This window comes from Temnothorax longispinosus, chromosome 4, assembly GCF_030848805.1.
Source record: "Temnothorax longispinosus isolate EJ_2023e chromosome 4, Tlon_JGU_v1, whole genome shotgun sequence".
Classification (NCBI taxonomy): domain Eukaryota; kingdom Metazoa; phylum Arthropoda; class Insecta; order Hymenoptera; family Formicidae; genus Temnothorax; species Temnothorax longispinosus.
In genome coordinates this window covers 6,435,195-6,453,463 of record NC_092361.1, presented here as the reverse complement: position 1 = coordinate 6,453,463, position 18,269 = coordinate 6,435,195, and the positions used below count along the sequence as shown (strand labels likewise).

The following is an 18,269-nucleotide window of genomic DNA, read 5'->3' as shown; positions in this document are numbered from 1 at the left end:
TTTAAGTTTAAAATTATTTTTTTCAAAATGCAAAATATTTTTGAGCTCCTGGATTTTGGTTGCCGAATATACACGGTGTCGAAGAATTGCTCGTCGACAGGCGATAGCGCTTTCTATATAGTCGCAATGAGAAGATTAATTAATACGCCAAGCCCCTGGAAGGTAACGCAAACAAGACATGAGCGCTTAGGCCTTGTTTATTGGTGCTGTTTGTCGGAATACATCGAGTTTTACAGTCAATATTTTCTATACAACAATTTCTGCCGTATTACACATTTTCTCTATACATCATACATACACAGAATAGTTATTTTGTATACACACGTCGACTAGATCTCATAGTGTCATTTTATTTAGGCTCCGAAGGACCGATTTAATGCGAGAGAGAAGGTTTCAACTCGCGACGTATTTCCCCGAATGAGAAACACGCTTGCTGAATAAATTGCACATCCGCTATGAATAAATTGACATTCTGGTCGATCCTTTCTGCTTTCCCTCTTTCGTCCATCCTCTCTGATTGTTTCTGGAGATCTATTCGAAAAATATGGCTAATTAAAGGTTCTATTCTAACATATGACGTTGATCGTTGACATTTTTCCTGTAGGCTAATTGTATTCCGATTTGTCGTAACTGAATCCAATTGTCAGTATGAATTTATAGAGTGGTCTGATACGCAAAGGATGTTCTTCCCTTCAACTAGACTCACATCAATTTACGAGCGATGCTTATCACGTGCAGTAACTGAATATCGGCGATTACATAAATATTTGCCACAGGCAGGCTCGCTGTCAGACACTTCGAAATATTTACAAGCAGATGAAGTACTGAGAATGACACAAAGATATAAGCGATATACTTAACTGATACTTAACTGATATACGATTGTCTAAATATTTTATACTGTGAATTAAGAGGGACATCGATCTAATCCATTTGCAAAAGTTGTCGCTCAATAAAAATTAACTCCGAACTGGTCAGACTAATTCATAAATGTAGTTCGAACAACAATTTATTTACACTTTCTCATATTTTGTCATTCTTAGTGCTTCAAATAATTAACAATACTCTCCTTCATTCAGCATGCCTTTAGAATATAATATATAAGATAGAAATAATGATTGTTAAAATCAAAGGAATAGTCAGTGACTCGTCGATGCAAATGTAATGTATTTCATTCGACAATGCGAGAAACTTTTGTTCGTTAATAAGGCTAATCGGAAGCACCGATAGTAACGCTAAGCAGTCGCTTCGCTATCCTTCCTCGCGATCTAATCGATCCGTTAAAATTTCCCTTGCGTTCCAAAGATCGCATTTGTTATCTTCTAATCTTTGTCTCTGTATCGTACAGACACGCACAGACACACAAGAGATACGTATGCTATACTATATAGTATAAACGAGCAGACGAACGACGTGCAATGTATACGAATGTCCGGTGACGCTCGCGTTTCAACCTTGCAAATGGAGAAATGGCTTATCAAGAAATCATCCGCGTCTGTATTAGAAAATTATTCATGCACACATTGTTCGCGCAAAATTCGACTTCTGTTTCTGTACAAACGTATTCTCGTAGAAACATGTATAACGGATCGTATTGACGGGGAAAAACTTATTCAGGGGTAAATAAAGGGATGACTTATATTAGAAGAAAGCCGAAATTCACAGCTGCGAAATGTGCGATTATTTGGCATTAAGAGAAAAGATACCCCGCAAAGCCTAATACCTTCGAGCAATTAAGATTCGAAGCCATGTGCGGAGGCGGAGGCAATATCTCAACGGAGATGGTAAACAGGATAATGGTATTTATTTCCCAAGATAAATGAGATAAGCAAGAAAAGAAATTCAAATGGACAGAAGAAGAAAAGCTAAAGATGATAACGAATCAAAATGTATAGGAAGAATGTTAGGTAGAAAGAGTGGGTGCATCTCATTAGGGAATATTTAACAAAAAAAAATTAAAATAAAAAAAATTGAAATTTAACAAAAATATTAAAAATAAAAAAGATATGGGATATGAAATATACTTTTTAAGTATTTAAGAAATTAATGTACCTATATTAATTTCTTGAATACTTTTGCGAAGTCTTTTAGATATCCAAACATTGTGATTTTCTTGACAACTAATTAATTTTCTCTCAAATTAATTGTAAAGAATAAATAATCATCACAATCTGTACAACATTGCTGAAAATAGAACTAAGGATTTGTAACAAGCGTTTTATTTTTTTAAAAGTCTCGAAACTTAAAACGTAACAGGATCTCCTCAGAAGACTTTGCATGGAATCTATGTTGGTTTCACATTTGGATACCTAAGAGTTAAGAAAATTGCGGTCGAGGTATAAGTATTTCGGGGACATTCTGTATAAAAAGAAGTATATTGTGTAGTCTGCGTATAGTTGTCTCCCTTCCGCTGTGAGATACAAAAGAAATGACTCTTGTAAAAACAAGTGTAGGCAGGTACTGTGTTATGTTTCGCTGGAATTCTTTTCGATTGCTGTCTCGCTATTTTGCCCTCCAAGGGTCCGCGATTAACGTCGGTCGCCGAGTTCGTGGGTTTGACGATCTCATCTAAAATACTTTCATGTGTTTCATGAGTTTCGATTTCTTCGAACGCTTTTTCACGGAAAATCGCTACTTTTAACATTGTTAGTTATTCAACTATTCTCTTCCCCGATAGAAAAGTGTGGGGTCTTTGCGCATATCGACACTCGTTCCTTTTAGAAGAACTTTACGAAAGATGGAAGTCCTCTCTGCACGAGTTATTCATACTGTTATTTATACGGTTATTTCTTTTTAACAGGTGTAAATGATATGAAAAACGTCTTGTTCTGTGGTCTATCAATAGCGGTCTACATTTGACGATAAGTCGGCGCAGTACGAGTTAGAATCTTGATATGTGCGGAACACAATATACGAAATATCAAAAACTCCTTATAATGAAATTACAAAGTTCAAAATATATAGGCTCTCTCTCGAAAGGTCCAACGCTGGACAAATAATCGCGTTGGAAAACGGCATTGAAATAGGCCAACTGTTGTGATTTCTACCAAATTGTACATCTTGGCTTTCCCATGATCTCCGATGCAGATCTAACGCCACATGAAACAATCTATGTTAATATAATAACTATGTTAATATATAATAACTATGTTAATATAATAACTATATTACGCCCGACACAATGAGGATATTAATGGATGAAAATACGTATTTTGAATGCGTGAACCGAAGAATTTCAATGTAGTTCAAATTTTTACGGCAAAATATGTGAAACCCGCATGTCAATAATGGAATAACACTGATTCCCTGCGCGCATGTAAGCGGATTTTATTACATTTTTCATGCTCTGGTATATGGATTCTCTTTCTTTATATAATATGCTAAAGTATATGCCAGTATATAAAGGTAGCTAAGAATTTGACACATGTTTAAATATCATCGTATCTTCATAACTTCTTCATAACTTGAAACTCAAAAGAGAAATATTAATATATTGCAAAAATTAATGAGGAAATCTTATAAACAATCAATTGTGTTTCAAATAATGAGATTTAAAATGAGAATGGAATATCGAATTGAGGCATTTTATCTGTTTTTCCATGTCCATTATAACTGTCACTCTGTCGTAAAACTCCAGGAACGAGTGCAATGCAATTGACAGTAATAAAGCGCATGACTTTCTACGTTTAGTCTCTAAGCGCCGGTCACGATAAGGATAAACGACTTGCGTCGCAAATTTCGCAAAGTTGCCACAAAATAACTCTGCAAACGTTACGCGGCTCTTTGCAACGTAGTATGACACACATTACATCGAATGCTGAGAAAATAACTCTGTAAGAGAGATAAGGACACATTTGAACGTTAAGCCATATTTAAACAATTCAAGTATACGGCAATAGAAAATTTTCTTTAGGTTCTTAAGTGTTCTTCAAAAGCGTTATTTTCGACAAGCGTAAAAAGACGCTGAAAATCTTTTATTGGAGGGACGTGATATTCGAATTGTTTAAAATTGTTTATTGCTCAAATGTATCTCCTTCTACTCTACTTTACGTCCGATAAATGGACAACTCCTATACATAGAAAAACCTAAGGGTTTGCCTCTTGTTTTCTCTTCGTATAAGAGCAGCGCATTTATACGTTGGTTGTCTTTAGATGTGCTCTGCGTCTTAGTAGTCTAATCTCAAAATAATTTATCTCGCACCTTCGTACGTCGAAAGCTTACGAGGCCTTTATATTTCATCGCGCGCGCGTGTGTGTAGCTTCTTTTTTTTCTCTCATGTTGAAATACGCGCGATGTCTCACCGACATTGCATATCTTGTACAGAATATAAATGCATGAAGCTCCCCCGTCGTTCTTTAGGCGCTGATTCCTGTTTTGTGCGTGTGGTAATCAGATAGACGTCATTCCCGTCGAGGAAAGAAGCGGAACCGGAAGAACGCGGCGATTTACAGGAGGGCACAGGCGGTGCCGTGCATCACCTCGGAGATGAACATCGGCGTACCGGCGCTGAGGCCGCCGTCGCCCTTCCCTTGCTCGCCCTTGTCGTAGTCGCAATCGAAGTAGTGGCTCTGGAACAGAACGCGATTAACGGTGATACTGCTTGTACCTTTCGGAACTTTAAACATAAAATCGAGCCGAGTCAACAAAAAACTGTTATTTCAATCAATCATTCCAATTTAAATTTATCTCTTTTTCTGTCAGTTTTGTTTAAACAAAAATGTTTTTTGACAATTTATATGTTTTGTTATCGGTACAGTTTGAATTATCGAGACTTGAATTTATATGAAATATATATCTCGAATAGCGGAAACGTGTTTTTAGAAATGTACCTGGCAATCCAAACATCTGCAATGATCGCTCATTTTGCAAGTTATGCCCCACTGCTTCGCCATTGCCTTGTAGAACTCTTTGCTCGATTTATGAAGTATCTTCGGTCCTTTGGCTGCTTTTCTGTCCCCACCCCCAGGACCGCCACTTCCATCGTCACCTCCGTCACCGTCTTCGTCGTCTTCCATGCTCTTTTCGTTACTGGGAACCTGCTTCTCCTTGTCCCCCTCCTTTGCGATAGCTGATGATTCCATTCGTGTCTAAATTGCAATATTTTTGTGATTGAGAAAGACCGAAAAATGACAGAATAAGAACAGAGAATGTTAAACTTCGGGTTGATAAGATTCCGAAATTTTGATAAGTAAGAAATTATGAAACGACATTTCGCACGCACATAGAGTGATTTAATGTAGCGTGCAGCCTGTGGCGAGTGATCGCTACTGGCAACAGCTGTACGTGTGACACGACTGTTTGTTACATTGTGATGTATGGACAACGTCGCGCGAATTATCGCACGACGGATCACACGAGGTCCACGTGTACACTGTTAATCCCGCAGGTTGCATTTTCCATCAACGAGCTGTCGTAGATACCGACCTCGGGACGCTTCGAGCCGCATATTTCGCGTTCCACGGTATTCCGTCCTGTATAGAATTAATCGAGCGCATTGCTACACGTAATCCTCGGAATTGAATGCGGGTCGCGCAAACAGCTCTCGGTTGACACGATCAAAAATGTCGAGTATGTTTTTTTTTATCGTCATCCATGCGATACATAATATCCGTATCGAAAACGATCAATAAAATCTCCCATCCGAGGTATGGCGCACTCACCTCTTCGAGAACGTGCTCGTACGAGGGCGGAGGCGAGCTGGGAATCGTCTGCTCGTTCCTAACCGACAAACAATTCTTGTCCGTTTCCGCCTCGGGTACATCCGCAAACTCGTCTGTACCCGACGGCAACGACTGATTAATTTGCCGTTGCTGTTCCTCGGATTCCACGCTGTTGCTGCGACTATCGCCGGAGCTGCGCGATTTCAGCATCTTCGAGAAACGGAGCTTGAACGGCGCCAGCTTGACGAATTTCTTCGTTCTCGTGGCCTACGAAAAGGACGGAGATCGTGTTTTCATTTGCGAGATGAGTCTTTCATCGAGAAACCATTTTGCAAGTAACGGTAGTATCCGAGGATTCACGTGGATATAAAGTGAAATATTCGTCCTACATTTCGAGCCAACTTTTAAATTAACAACTGCACAATTCTGAATCAATCAACGTGTAAGAATTTAAGGAAAAAACACGCTGAAAAGAAAGAAGTGAGAGATGTATGAACTTCGGTCAAAAAAAGGAGTATTATAATAATTAAAATAAGAATGAGAGATTCGATAAGAACAAAAGCAAAAATTTTAAGTATTGGAGATTAGTATACGGGCCAGATGTAAGGAGGCGAAACAAAAATGAAAATTTATTCTTCTTAGATTGATAATAATTTCAAATTTTTTGATTCGAGATAGGTGACTCGGCTCGGGACGAGAATTTTACTCTATACCCGCGAGATCACGCAACTGCACCGGATGCATCTGTCGTTGACCTACTGACCGAGTTTGCGGATATTGGCGGTCGACGTACCGCCGCCACTCGACTTGGTGCATTTGCGGCCGACTTTACAGACGCGAAGCTTACCCCGCCCTTAAGCTCCTTCCGGAAAGGAGAGGCCGATGGAATCGAGGACGAGCCCGAACGATGATTCTGGCACGTTGTGCCGCTCGATATTATCATTTTGATTTGATGCAGCGCGCGAAAATAATATTTGCCGTCGCTGTTAGTTCTCTGCTTCAAATAAAATATGAGATCAGCTTTCTGAATTATTATTAAAATATTGTTATTAGTATTGTCACATGCGATGCGCAGGCGTTCGTACTTCAATCTAGATGATCAACTGAATTTGCCGGAGACCATTATTAATTAACTGAATTTCGTTAGTGAGCGTGATGGATGAAGGATAACAAGATTCCGAATTTTGTGTTGCGAGCGGGTAAACCCGGGGTAAACACAGAGAAGATTGAAGTGCCAGTCTTCATCGTCGTGCCAGAGAGCAAAACCGCCAGATAAATCGATAAGCTAATAAAGATCGAGATCAACTTTGATCGTATCTTGCATCTCTCCCGCAAACCGCAAGTGGAGTAAGTCCTACTTAAGGTCGGACCTCCTACCGACCGCGACCGCGACATTCAAATTGTGTCACGGGATCCTTGCGGTTGACAAAGTCACAGGAACAATAGAGTACGGACGGTTTTCCAATACGTATATTCGCAAGTGGAACAGACCTATTTGTGGTCGGACGTGTCGCGATGCCATAAACGGCGGCTGTTGTTAGGATTTGGCGAGTGATGAAGATTACTCGGCAGTTCGGACAATGCCGTTCCCCGCGACGGAATTGCATCTCTTTTCCTCCCGCTCTCGCACGCGGGAACATAAGGACAGAATTATACAATCCTCAGCGTGCAATTGCGGCGAAGAAAATGCGAAGACTAAAATTGAACCACGCTTGAACAAAAAGTAACGAGCTCTATTTAACAACTCGAGGAAGCCGAGAACTTTAGCTTAACTTTAACGGAGTATTAAGAAAATTTAACGAAAGTTTTATATCAGTTGCAGCGTGGATGAGAAAACTTGCTTATTAAGCATGTTTCATTGCATATAGTCAATTCCGAGGACGTTCGATTATCAAAAAATTCAATTTAATTACGCAAAACTCGACCGCACGCGCGTGAAGTGGCCAAGTTTTAATCGGAATGCAAAATGTAACTCGGGCGAACAAACGGACGAGCGTAAAACTCTGATGAAAAATTCCATCTGGACGGAAATCACCGCTCATCGGATAAGATAGACGGATAGGGCGACGTTTTATCGTACAAATGAAACAGGCGACAAAGTAGGTTGCATCGGTCGGTGGGGCGAGAATCCACGCGTTTCCATCTACCCTCTCGCTTCCTTCTTTCCCTCCCCCCTTCTCCCCTTCTGTTGCGCAGGACTGGACGGCGTGTCAGTGGCCCGAGCTGGTACCAACGCACTCCCATCCTGGGCCAACACCTCTCGTCCTAGTTTCCTCCTCGCTTGGCTTCATCCACCCCTTGGTACTTTCATCCCTGTCCAGAGGTGCCTATCAACCGACCTCTTTCTCTCTCTCTCTCTCTCTCTCTCTCTCTCTCTCTCTCTCTCTCTTTACTTGGCAATCTCCCTGCGGGTGTATATCTACGGAGAGTCGCGTCCATCTTCCGCTCGGTGCATTTTTACTCATTTCTCCTGTTTTCTCGTTCCATTACGATAACTTAACGTGTTTACATCTCAGTCTTGCTGGGAACGTTTCGGCGTTTGTAGATGCACGATATTTCCGCTATTCTTTTCTTTTTTTCCTTTTTTACACACCTCAGTTGCAGTTTCTAACGAAAATTGTGAGAAGACTGCCACTCATATCGCATGATTTACGTTCAATCTTCTCTATGCTTATAGACGCCGAGCAATTTGAGTATATTACATAAGTTAAATAACTTGAACTAATCATTGCTGAGTGATCTACCGTGAGATAATATTAACAAAAGAGATATATTATAATTGAAATTTTTTCGCTATAATACGCCGTTTTTCAATCAAATATTTGTTTAGCGCTAATTACGAGGCATAAATACGGAGTAGGGTTTATGAGGACGAGACATGAGAGCTGTTTGAAAAATCGTGGTGGACGACAATCGTATTGTGCGATCTTATTAAAACTTTTTCGGAGTGGCAGTTAATGTCAGGCTCTTATGAATATTCCATCAAGCACAAATTGAAGAATAATTTACGAAGGCGATCATTGTTCGTCTGTCGTGATGATTAATAGATATCACATCCCGGTTGTGATGTATCAAACTGGGGGCTACGTAGATGAAAAAAGATTTATCCGTCAGTTCTTCCAATCCTAAGCGCGCGCGTCCCTGTCAGATTCTTGTAAACGAGGTCTCGTGGTTTTAAAAGCCCTGGGGGAACGTTCACGAGAATCCCCGAAATAGAAAGCAGGATTGTCACACAGGGCCGAGTAGACAAAGTGGCGCGACTCGTTAATGCATTATTCCATTTGTTTATCGTCAAATACGTAAGCGTTAAATATAAACGTTTTCATTATTATTTCGCGGCATGCCAGAAGCAATGCAGTTAACGCTTTGACATGGCATAAAAGTCGTTTGGAAACGAATGCGCAGTTTGAATGCACACGGGAAGACCCGCGATCGAATTGGGATTTTCAGCGCGGATCGTATTTTGTAAGAGATAATTGTGTCGCCGGCGGCGATGGAATGCCAGTGACACCCGATTGCAAAATTTCCAGTGGATTTGGGTCACTCGGTGTCCTAGGTTCGACGGTGCATTAATGACAGCTGCAATGTGCAATGCGAGTGAAACATCGCGCTCGGGGTATTCTAAAACTTCTTGCTGACAGCCCCAATCATTCATTTCTTATTCAACCCTCATAATTTATGTTACAAATATACGAATGGTAATTTTCTGATCAAAATACGAGGGAAAAGTAAGGAACGAACGTACATAGCGGAACGTTTTTCATCGTTTAATGTACGTGTAATGGAGAATTCAACATTATGTGCGATGGCAGATATTTGACATTCCGATATCCGACGGAAGAACGTGCTTTCTACTCCATCTAACGAGATTTCTCTCTCGAATAAAAAAATAAATCTATATCTATTGAATATCTATTGAATCTGATTTCACACATCAAACAACAGATGCAGCGTGAATCTTTCGTAATAATCCTTGTTAATGGGCACCTTGGTGAATGGTCCTCTAAAATATCAACGTCTCCACATAATACGCTTTCAACAAGCAACAAATATCACAAACTATTCTGAAACAATCGAACGATGCTTGACATTGTCGGATGACGTTACGCCATTGGCATTGCCCGCCACATCATTTACCTATGTCTGAATGTCTCGCGCCATCGACATGAAACACACTCTCTATTGAAACTTTTCGCGTCTCCGGACCGTAGGGTGTCGAGAACACGCTGACACAATATGTTAACGAATGGGAACAATCGCGACTGCATAAGTTGCGTGGTCGATCGCGCGTTCAGCTGAATATTGTGTTTGGAAATGACTCTCTTTGTCGTAGCTATTTTATTGAAATATTTAAACTAATTCTTGATTTCTATTTAGCCATTAAAGACAATCGTTTTATTTTTAGGACATAAATTTCATTATAAACAAAATCATTTTAGTGATAAGTGAAGAATGGTGAGAAAAATGAAATAATAATAACAATGAATTTTATTCTCTACAACACATAACAATACAAAATAGATACTAGTAAATAAACGGTGCAAAATTGACAAAATAAATATTTTTCGATGAAAAAAAACGTGACAATATTGTGTATTAATGTTCAAAATGGTAATAATTCTAAAAATAAAACATAAAATTTGAAAAGGCGAGATTAATATCTAACAAATTTCTGAAAAATCATCAAAAATCCTGCTTGCGAATGAAATGTGTATATGGAAAGAAGAGATTTAGATAAGAACATCGGAAGGAAGTTCATAAATTTTCCTTTTTGTTTAATGCAAGTTTGAGGATATTGGCGTTCATTATCCTTTATAATTATGCATAGTCATTAATTATAAGTTCGTCCAACTATAAATATCTTAAGAGTACGGCGCGTTTGAATTAAAGCAGATAGTGAACATATGAATAATAAATGTAACGGAGCGAGCAGTAAAATAAGAAGACGTGAAAGCGTCTCAGAGAAAAGAGTGATAAAAGCGGTCATTAAAGTCGGCCAACAAATTATAGAGCACTTTTACGGCGTTTCGCCGGTCAGATAAGTAAATTTACGCAATTTTGCATTATTTGCGCAACGTGAATAGAGACACCGATCGCATTAATTATAAAATATCGACAAAATTGCAAACACTGTAACTGATATATGTCGTCGTAGAGTGTACTTTTTCTCAAGAAAAACTTGATGGTCGACTCTTCGATCAATTTTGATCACTGTGTATCAAAGAGTATAAAGGAGGATATTTCCTGGTGAAATCGGATACACATCGTCATCAAAGGGTTCTAGGGAGAAAAATCCACAAGACCCAGTATCGACTTTGTCAAGCAACATGGCGATCTGATGGCATCCCTTCAATGGGATCTGCTTTTTTCACGAAAATACTTGGAAAAATTATATGATTACGCTCCAAGATTACGCTTTAATTATTTTATTTAAAATATAGTCTGGAATTATTAGTTTTGGAAATTACAAAAAAACATTTACCAAACCATTCACTTTTTTCGATATAAAGAAAGTTTCTCTTCTGTTCTATATTTCGCGGCGTGTATATTTTTATGCGGACAGGCATTCACCCGAAAAAAACAAAGAAAACAATTTTTTGAAAAATGATTTTCCATATAAATCCTCTTTTATATAATTAAAAAATACATAACAAAGTTTCTTTTCGTAAAATAAGTTTTGAGAAAAGTAATTTGGGAACTTATTAATGGGAAAATATTAATAATTTGTAATATTAACCATTACACAAAATTATTATTTAACGGGGACATTCGCGAATAATTTTTAAAGGTTTAAATCAGAACATATCTTTTGTCGTAACTTAATGATAGTCGAGGAATATGTCATATAAATCCGATATATCGACAGTGTAAAACGTGTACCTATATATGTTTTATTCGCATTTATACCGTATATTTTTGTATATTTTACGGTCTTTCGTCAAATCGAGAATTCACGGCGAGCAAGGAAGTAGAAATTGCGTTTATTAATTATTACACTGACAAGACATCCATGCAGAATCTTTAATGCATCATCCGTATTGCTATTCCACCTACATTGTACGTGTCGGGAATACATATCGAGGATGCATTATCGCTTGCAACTGGATATCTCGGTGGAAAGCACGTCTCGAGGTTTCTCGCGAGATGCCTTCGATCGTCTCGTACTGAAAAGTTTGCGGGTCATTCGTCGAATTTCTGGCTGCACTTTCGTCGTTGTCAGAACATGTCACACCGCATGATATGCTTCAACGATCGTAGAGAAAGCTTATATAGCTCTATATCGCGATGATATGTTACATGTACAAGGCGTAACGCTTTCATGATCGCTATTAATCTTAACTCATGAGACAATCTTTTTCATATTATTAAAGTAGTAATCTTTGTTTTATAAATCCCGCGGATTTTTATAGTATATGAATGATATATTAATACAAAGCAGATTTTGTAATCATAAAATGCAAATGTCCGCGTGAAGAACAGTTTACTTGTAGCTTTGTAAAGCAAGTGAAATACGCAGACTGATCAATTTTAATTTATTCCGGATATGTGACCGACTTTAATATTTGAGATGACGCGATCCCGCTTAATACTTAATTTTGCATAAGCTTGCAATTGCGTTCGCTAGCGAATCTTCTTTAGCAAAATAGATCGACTTTGGATTTGCCCGAGCGAATCTAACTGAAGAAAGAGCGTGGCATTTCTGACACACCCTGTATAGTTCCACACGAGAGTATATTTGCTGTTGTAAGTCGATACTACGAGGGTCGAGGAAAACAGAATTCGCCTCCCTTGTCGATGGTTAGATGAGTAAGATGTCTGGCTTTTATTCAGGTCAGATTTGTGGGTGCTTTCATTCTAACGAAATAAAGCAAACAAACAATTCTAACTATATAAACGAGAACCCTGCTCTTCTTTAATAGGCATGAAACGCTATATAGTTTCATAAAAACGATTGAAAATGCGAGCGTTGTACGAATCAAGCTAATATCGGCAGATGAGATAAGCCTTCTGTCGCACGTGTTCTCAACGATGCCGTGACTTGTGTTTGTAATGTTATTCTTTTTTATTACATCTCACAAAACGGTGAGGTATAACAAAACATTTAAGACCTCTATAACTTTTCCGAGACGTCGCCGTTCGAATCACAATGCGTCCGTCACTCGTCGTCCGACGTAGGACGATAACGGGGAAACGTCCACGACGTTATCAACCCCCCTCGACGCGACATCTCGTGGGATATCGTCAGCGAGACGGATAATGTCAGAGCAGAACGATCACTTCCGGGAAAGGGACAGCGCGTAGGCGGTGGTAGCACAAGGGATGCAGCGGGGTGCAAATACAGATAGAACGCGACGTGTCGGGGGTGTCTTTAGCGAAAATACACGCACACCCTGTCGAAATATTCCGCTCTCCGCCATCGTTTTATTGATCGCCGATGTAGACACGCGTCTGGAAACACCGACGCAATTGTACATACAAGAGGATACACACACGCACGCACACACACATACATACATACACACACACACGTATACCATGTAACTCGCACGCAGGGCAGCCCGTACCTTGTCGGATAACACTCGGTCCGTTCAACGCGAATATTTCGTTTTAGCGACGTTTCCGCGATGGATTTTTACATCCGCGAATGTCACATCGGCGCGGGATTCTCGCCGCGAATCTACTGTACTCACGTGATTTTTCCGCTTGCGCGTATTGCTGCGTTTTCTTGATAACAGTGGCACGGGCGTCCGGATGCGTGGTGGCTCGTGCGTAGTATCAGACCGCGACAGCCATGTTGGCAAAGGGGGTGTAGCGCCCCTAACCGGCCTGCCTCGAAGTACAAGTTCTCACCCTCTCTCTCACCCTCTTCGCTTGCGCCGCCTCCTCCCGTCCACCTACCCTCTCACTGCCGCCCACTTACCCTAGGCTGAATGAAATTTTCGATGCGCGAGTCATTAATCAATCGAGAAACTTAGCTCAATAAACATATCATAAAATAGGGTAATAATATCAGATGTCTTGAGAACACTAAATGTCTCGCAGCTTTTCTAACCGATCGAGGTTTTAAAAGTATTTTTTTTTTAGCAATGTTAAAGGAAATAATTTGTAACAATTTTTTAATTTTTAATATCGCTCGTTTTCGTAACTAAATTTTAAATTGATATTATATTAAAATAAATTCTATTTTAAATTAATTAAAAATTATTGATTCTGATTTATTATTTACTTTTTCTTTCAAGAAAGTTAATCAGATGCATTTTATTTATTTTACATGTCTTTATTTTGCTAGAAAGAAATCGAGTCTGAATTGACTAAAAAATCCATAGTGAAAATTATGTCCAGTGATTTCGAGACATTCTGTATGCATCTTTAAAATATTTTTTTTATATATTTTTATTAATTTCAATAATAATAATAATGAAAAGTTTGCAATTATTTTAAATGCGGTTTGCACGGTAAGACAGAAGAAAACTTTCTTTTTCTTCGTGATCGGAATGACTGCAAAAACAGTCGTTTTCACAATTGAAAGACGCTTTTTATAAGGAATCCTTCTTCTTGACAAATGCGATCGAGCATCTTGTAAGGGAAGGAAACCTCTAAATCTCCCCTTAGATGTGCAGTTACGCGTCGCCATGGAGAGACGCGCGCCACGGGAAACGTTAGGATTCAACCTTCCTTTGCCTTCCCGCAGAAACGATGAGATATCGGTTATGGATAAGGAAATCATGTTGATTTATTATATATTGGTCTTCTCCGCCATCGCTGACCTCCTCATTCTAGCTATTTTTATCGGTTGCCTTGCCAATTTATCCCTCTAACGTCTCCCAGAATGTCTCCCAGAATGTCTGGAAGACGTTAGATGGGTAAACCTCTTATCATATAATCAGACTTGAGATTTCTCAAACAGAGTTCTGAATCTTAACGTTTCCCGCGGCGCGCGCCTCTCCTATCGTGTCAAAGCCTCCATATCTCTTCGTCTGAAATCCCGGTGGATCCTCGAGAATTCTGAATTTTAATTAAAATTTTATGACAGATGGGCGCGCACCGATAATAGTAGGAATCAAGATGTCGGATTGTTTCTCTGATGAGCAGTATGAAAAATTAATTACTTCTGTCATTCGTAAGCTGGCATCTGCGACACGTTTAAACACAGAGTGTCTTAAAATCATTTATACGGCCATTGCATATTATCTTTCCTTAATGACAATAAGAATGATTGTTATTTATTAACACAAAAATTTTCCAATCTTTAATATTTATTTTTATAATAAAACTTTAAACTCAAATTCCATGAAAGTCTATTTAAAGTTAACTGAGAATTAATTGTGCTTGATGGAGCACGAAATTTACTTTGGGAATAGAAAATATATAGATGATATGTACGAATAGAGAAGTACAATGGAAATAATTGTGTGAGAAAAAGACGCATGGTCCATTCGTCATGTTGTCATCGTAAAACATTAATATTTCATAGAAACGTCAAGGGCTATCTTCTTCTCCATCGCATCATCGTTTATTCATTCGTCTGATTATACAATATCGAGAATAAACTGATTAGATTGTATAGTTAATGTTTTTAAACTGTTGGTTTGATGATTACAACATCTTGCAGATTGAAAATTTCAGTCTATTACTTTAATAGCATAAAAAAAGTATATATTAAAGTAACGTACTTTTTTGTGGAAAATAGCTGTAGGAATTTTCTCGACAAGTGCGTACAACCGTACACCTTTTCTTTCTTTTTTTATTAGAGCATGTATACCGAGAGAAAAAACATCACTGTTGCGAAACATCGTTGCAGGAAAATCGTTAAAATCCAAATCCCCGATATATTGTTCTCATCATTGTGCCGGGGGAAAAAAAGGAAGAAGCGACGGCAGAAACCCAAACGGTTTTCGTACCGCTCGTTTCCGCCGGAGTTTTTATCGTTACCGATGTCGCTTTTTCGTGTTCGTTATATATTTTTCCTGTTCTCTGTCACGCCACCATCGCATCGCGCGATAACGTAATCGCTTGCGCGTCACGCAGGACGAATAAAGGTTGCCAAGACAAAAAATCCCGCTCTATCCGCTTCTCCGTCGCGAATTCTCGTTTTTGCTCGTTCCGCCAAATTGTTAATGAAGCCCTCGAGAGTGGGCCGGTTATCTAACGAAGTTCCAAACTCGAATTGTTAATCACACGTGATAGGTAAGCCTGACATACACGGTTCTTCACTGCTGGTCTCTAATAATGTAATCAAGCGCGCGATAATCAACTTACTTTTGTGTTCGTCAAGTTGGCCCACTAATAATGTATAAATTTCGATGTATATTAATGAGCTAAGTTGAGTTGAGGTATATCGCTTTGGGCAAGAAATCTAATCTTTATAGTATGATATGAAACAAAAATCTTTAGAAATAAAGAGGGTTGAATTTTATTCATTGACGCCGAGCCGCGTGTAACTTTCCCTTGAGGTATGGCAATTTCGGTACGTTGGCGTTGCTTCGCCGAAGCATTATAACATTCAACTGTCAGGAATATTGCAGTTGAATCGCGCGAGTAATCGCGCCACAAGCTTCAAATGCTAATTAGCACGGGGAATTTCAGTCAGGAACATGAGCACCGAAATAACGACCATACCAACTACGAGCGTTGATTGAAGCATATCGGCGGTATAGACATCGGTCGAAGCATCCTGAGATTACGATTCGGAAAACGCTGATTTCAGGAAAGGCGATTGCGGGAGTGTATCGCCCCGCAGGGACCTTCTCCTACTTATGTAGCGAATTTTGTTACTGGCACGTTAGCCAAAAGGAATAGAAGTATACCAAGAAGCTTTGCACGCTTTGAACATACTTTGTGGTTTTTTTTCCATTAAAGGGTCAGGCTATTATAAAAGTTCGAAAAAATCTTAAACCAAGTACTTTGATAATATTAAAAAATAGAATAGATTAACAAATAATGTTTAATAAATTGCAACTTTCTAAAGATGGCTCTGATAATTAACAAATTTATCAATAAATATTGTTTCAAATTTGATATTTTTAGATAGATTTCTTAGTGAATTTTCGATCAACTGTTAAATTATTTTTATAAACAAGATAATTGTTTTCTTATGAAATTTTAATTTAATGAATCTAAAAGCATGTCGTTTTATTATTTTGAAAAATATCAGAATGTTTTTACAAACAGTTATGAGTATATAAGGAATAAGAAAAAAATTTATTTTAAATTACTCTAAGTTTAATTAGAGTCACTATCTAATTTGAACTTTTTATACACGTTATTTCCAAGAAAGTCAATAATTTTAATACATACTTTTCAATATTTTTGTATGAAATGTGGAATGTAGATAGATAGTTAATATAAACATTTATAATATATTAAAACATATAAATATTCCACACATTCATTAATTTTCAACAAGAAAATTTTAAATCTAATCTATTTTTTATTTTTATTATCTTATCCCTTAATGCAATATATTGCGATATCGTCAATGAATGAAGTCGCTTGTTTTTCATCAAATTCATTTTCATCAGTCTTCACGAGTTTCCACGTTGAAATTTCTCGACCTTTGTTCTCGCATTCGTCGATCCTCAATTTTCCCCGGACTTTGGCATTTCTCAAGTTTAATTACATTATAAGACTTTCGTTGTACATGATGTAACTGTGCTGCAGTTTGCGAGTTTTGTGCTGCTAGTACTTTCTGAAAGGTAGTATTCATTTCGAAACAAAACGGCTCAAGTATCCTTCATCTCTTTTTCTCTCGCTCTACTACAAGGCTTTCGGCCGTATTTGAGAGGTGGTACTGTCTTGAGAACCAATCGCGGCCAGCACGAGACTCCTTCGATTCTCATTAAAAGTGTACGGAACGAACAGGAGCAATGTTTCCTTTTATTTATACAATTTGATACTGATTTTTATCGATGCTCATCGATTCTAATCTGAGTTAAATATTTGACGGAAAGTTTTAAACTTCCAAGTGGAGACTATTTGAGAATTTTATTCGGAATAATTAAGATATTTCCTTAATGCATGCAACTTTTTACAGATTTGTTTTTATTCTATAAGACAAAATCAATTCACAACACTTGAAACGCTATTTGACTTTTAAGACATTTTTTATGTCGAAAGTTGGTAATTCTTCACTTAATTAGGCCAATCTGATTTTGGTTTGCTCAAGATGCCCCTGCTTTGCTGCTTGGGTATATATTAACAGTTGTTTAAATATTGAACAGCTTGACAGATCGATAACGAAAGTCGAGTCGAATCTGCTGCCAATTTGTCGTCATTATTTAGAAAATAAGTTTTTTTCCCTTCCAAATTACGCGTTGTATTTCGCGATCCACGTGAGCAATTTCAACCGTTGTTATGGCCAAATAATTCCGACCCTAATAGCGGTTTCTCGAAAAGTGGCGGTCTTGATACGCTCGCAAGGGCGGAATATCCTGGAAACCACGCTCAGAGAGTTTCAGCTCTTCAAAAAAAAGAGAGCTCGTGACATAAACCCACGCTATTTTCTCTTGCGATTGAAGCGCTGTCAAAAAATTTCCCAAATTCGGGAACACGCTCTTCTCTCGTTTTCCCGCTTTTCCTGGAGTGCGCGAGCCTCTCGCGAACGAGTC

The 18,269-nt window shown here is 38.5% G+C and overlaps 1 protein-coding gene across 2 annotated transcripts; it reads right to left on the bottom strand.

Moving 5' to 3' along the window:
• Positions 1–179: 179 nt before the first annotated feature.
• Positions 180–13,476, bottom strand: LOC139812222 (uncharacterized). 2 transcript variants are annotated; one of them, XM_071776896.1, is made up of 4 exons: positions 13,353–13,476; positions 5,662–5,928; positions 4,831–5,088; positions 180–4,569 (listed from the first exon to the last, which is right to left on the bottom strand). In XM_071776896.1, the coding sequence occupies exons 2-4, from the start codon at positions 5,869–5,871 to the stop codon at positions 4,447–4,449; spliced, it is 591 nt and encodes a 196-aa protein (XP_071632997.1). In that variant the 5' UTR covers positions 5,872–5,928; positions 13,353–13,476; the 3' UTR covers positions 180–4,446. The 2 variants fall into 2 exon arrangements, with proteins under 2 accessions (XP_071632997.1, XP_071632996.1); XM_071776895.1 differs by lacking the exon at positions 13,353–13,476 and adding an exon at positions 6,425–7,079.
• Positions 13,477–18,269: the final 4,793 nt, after the last annotated feature.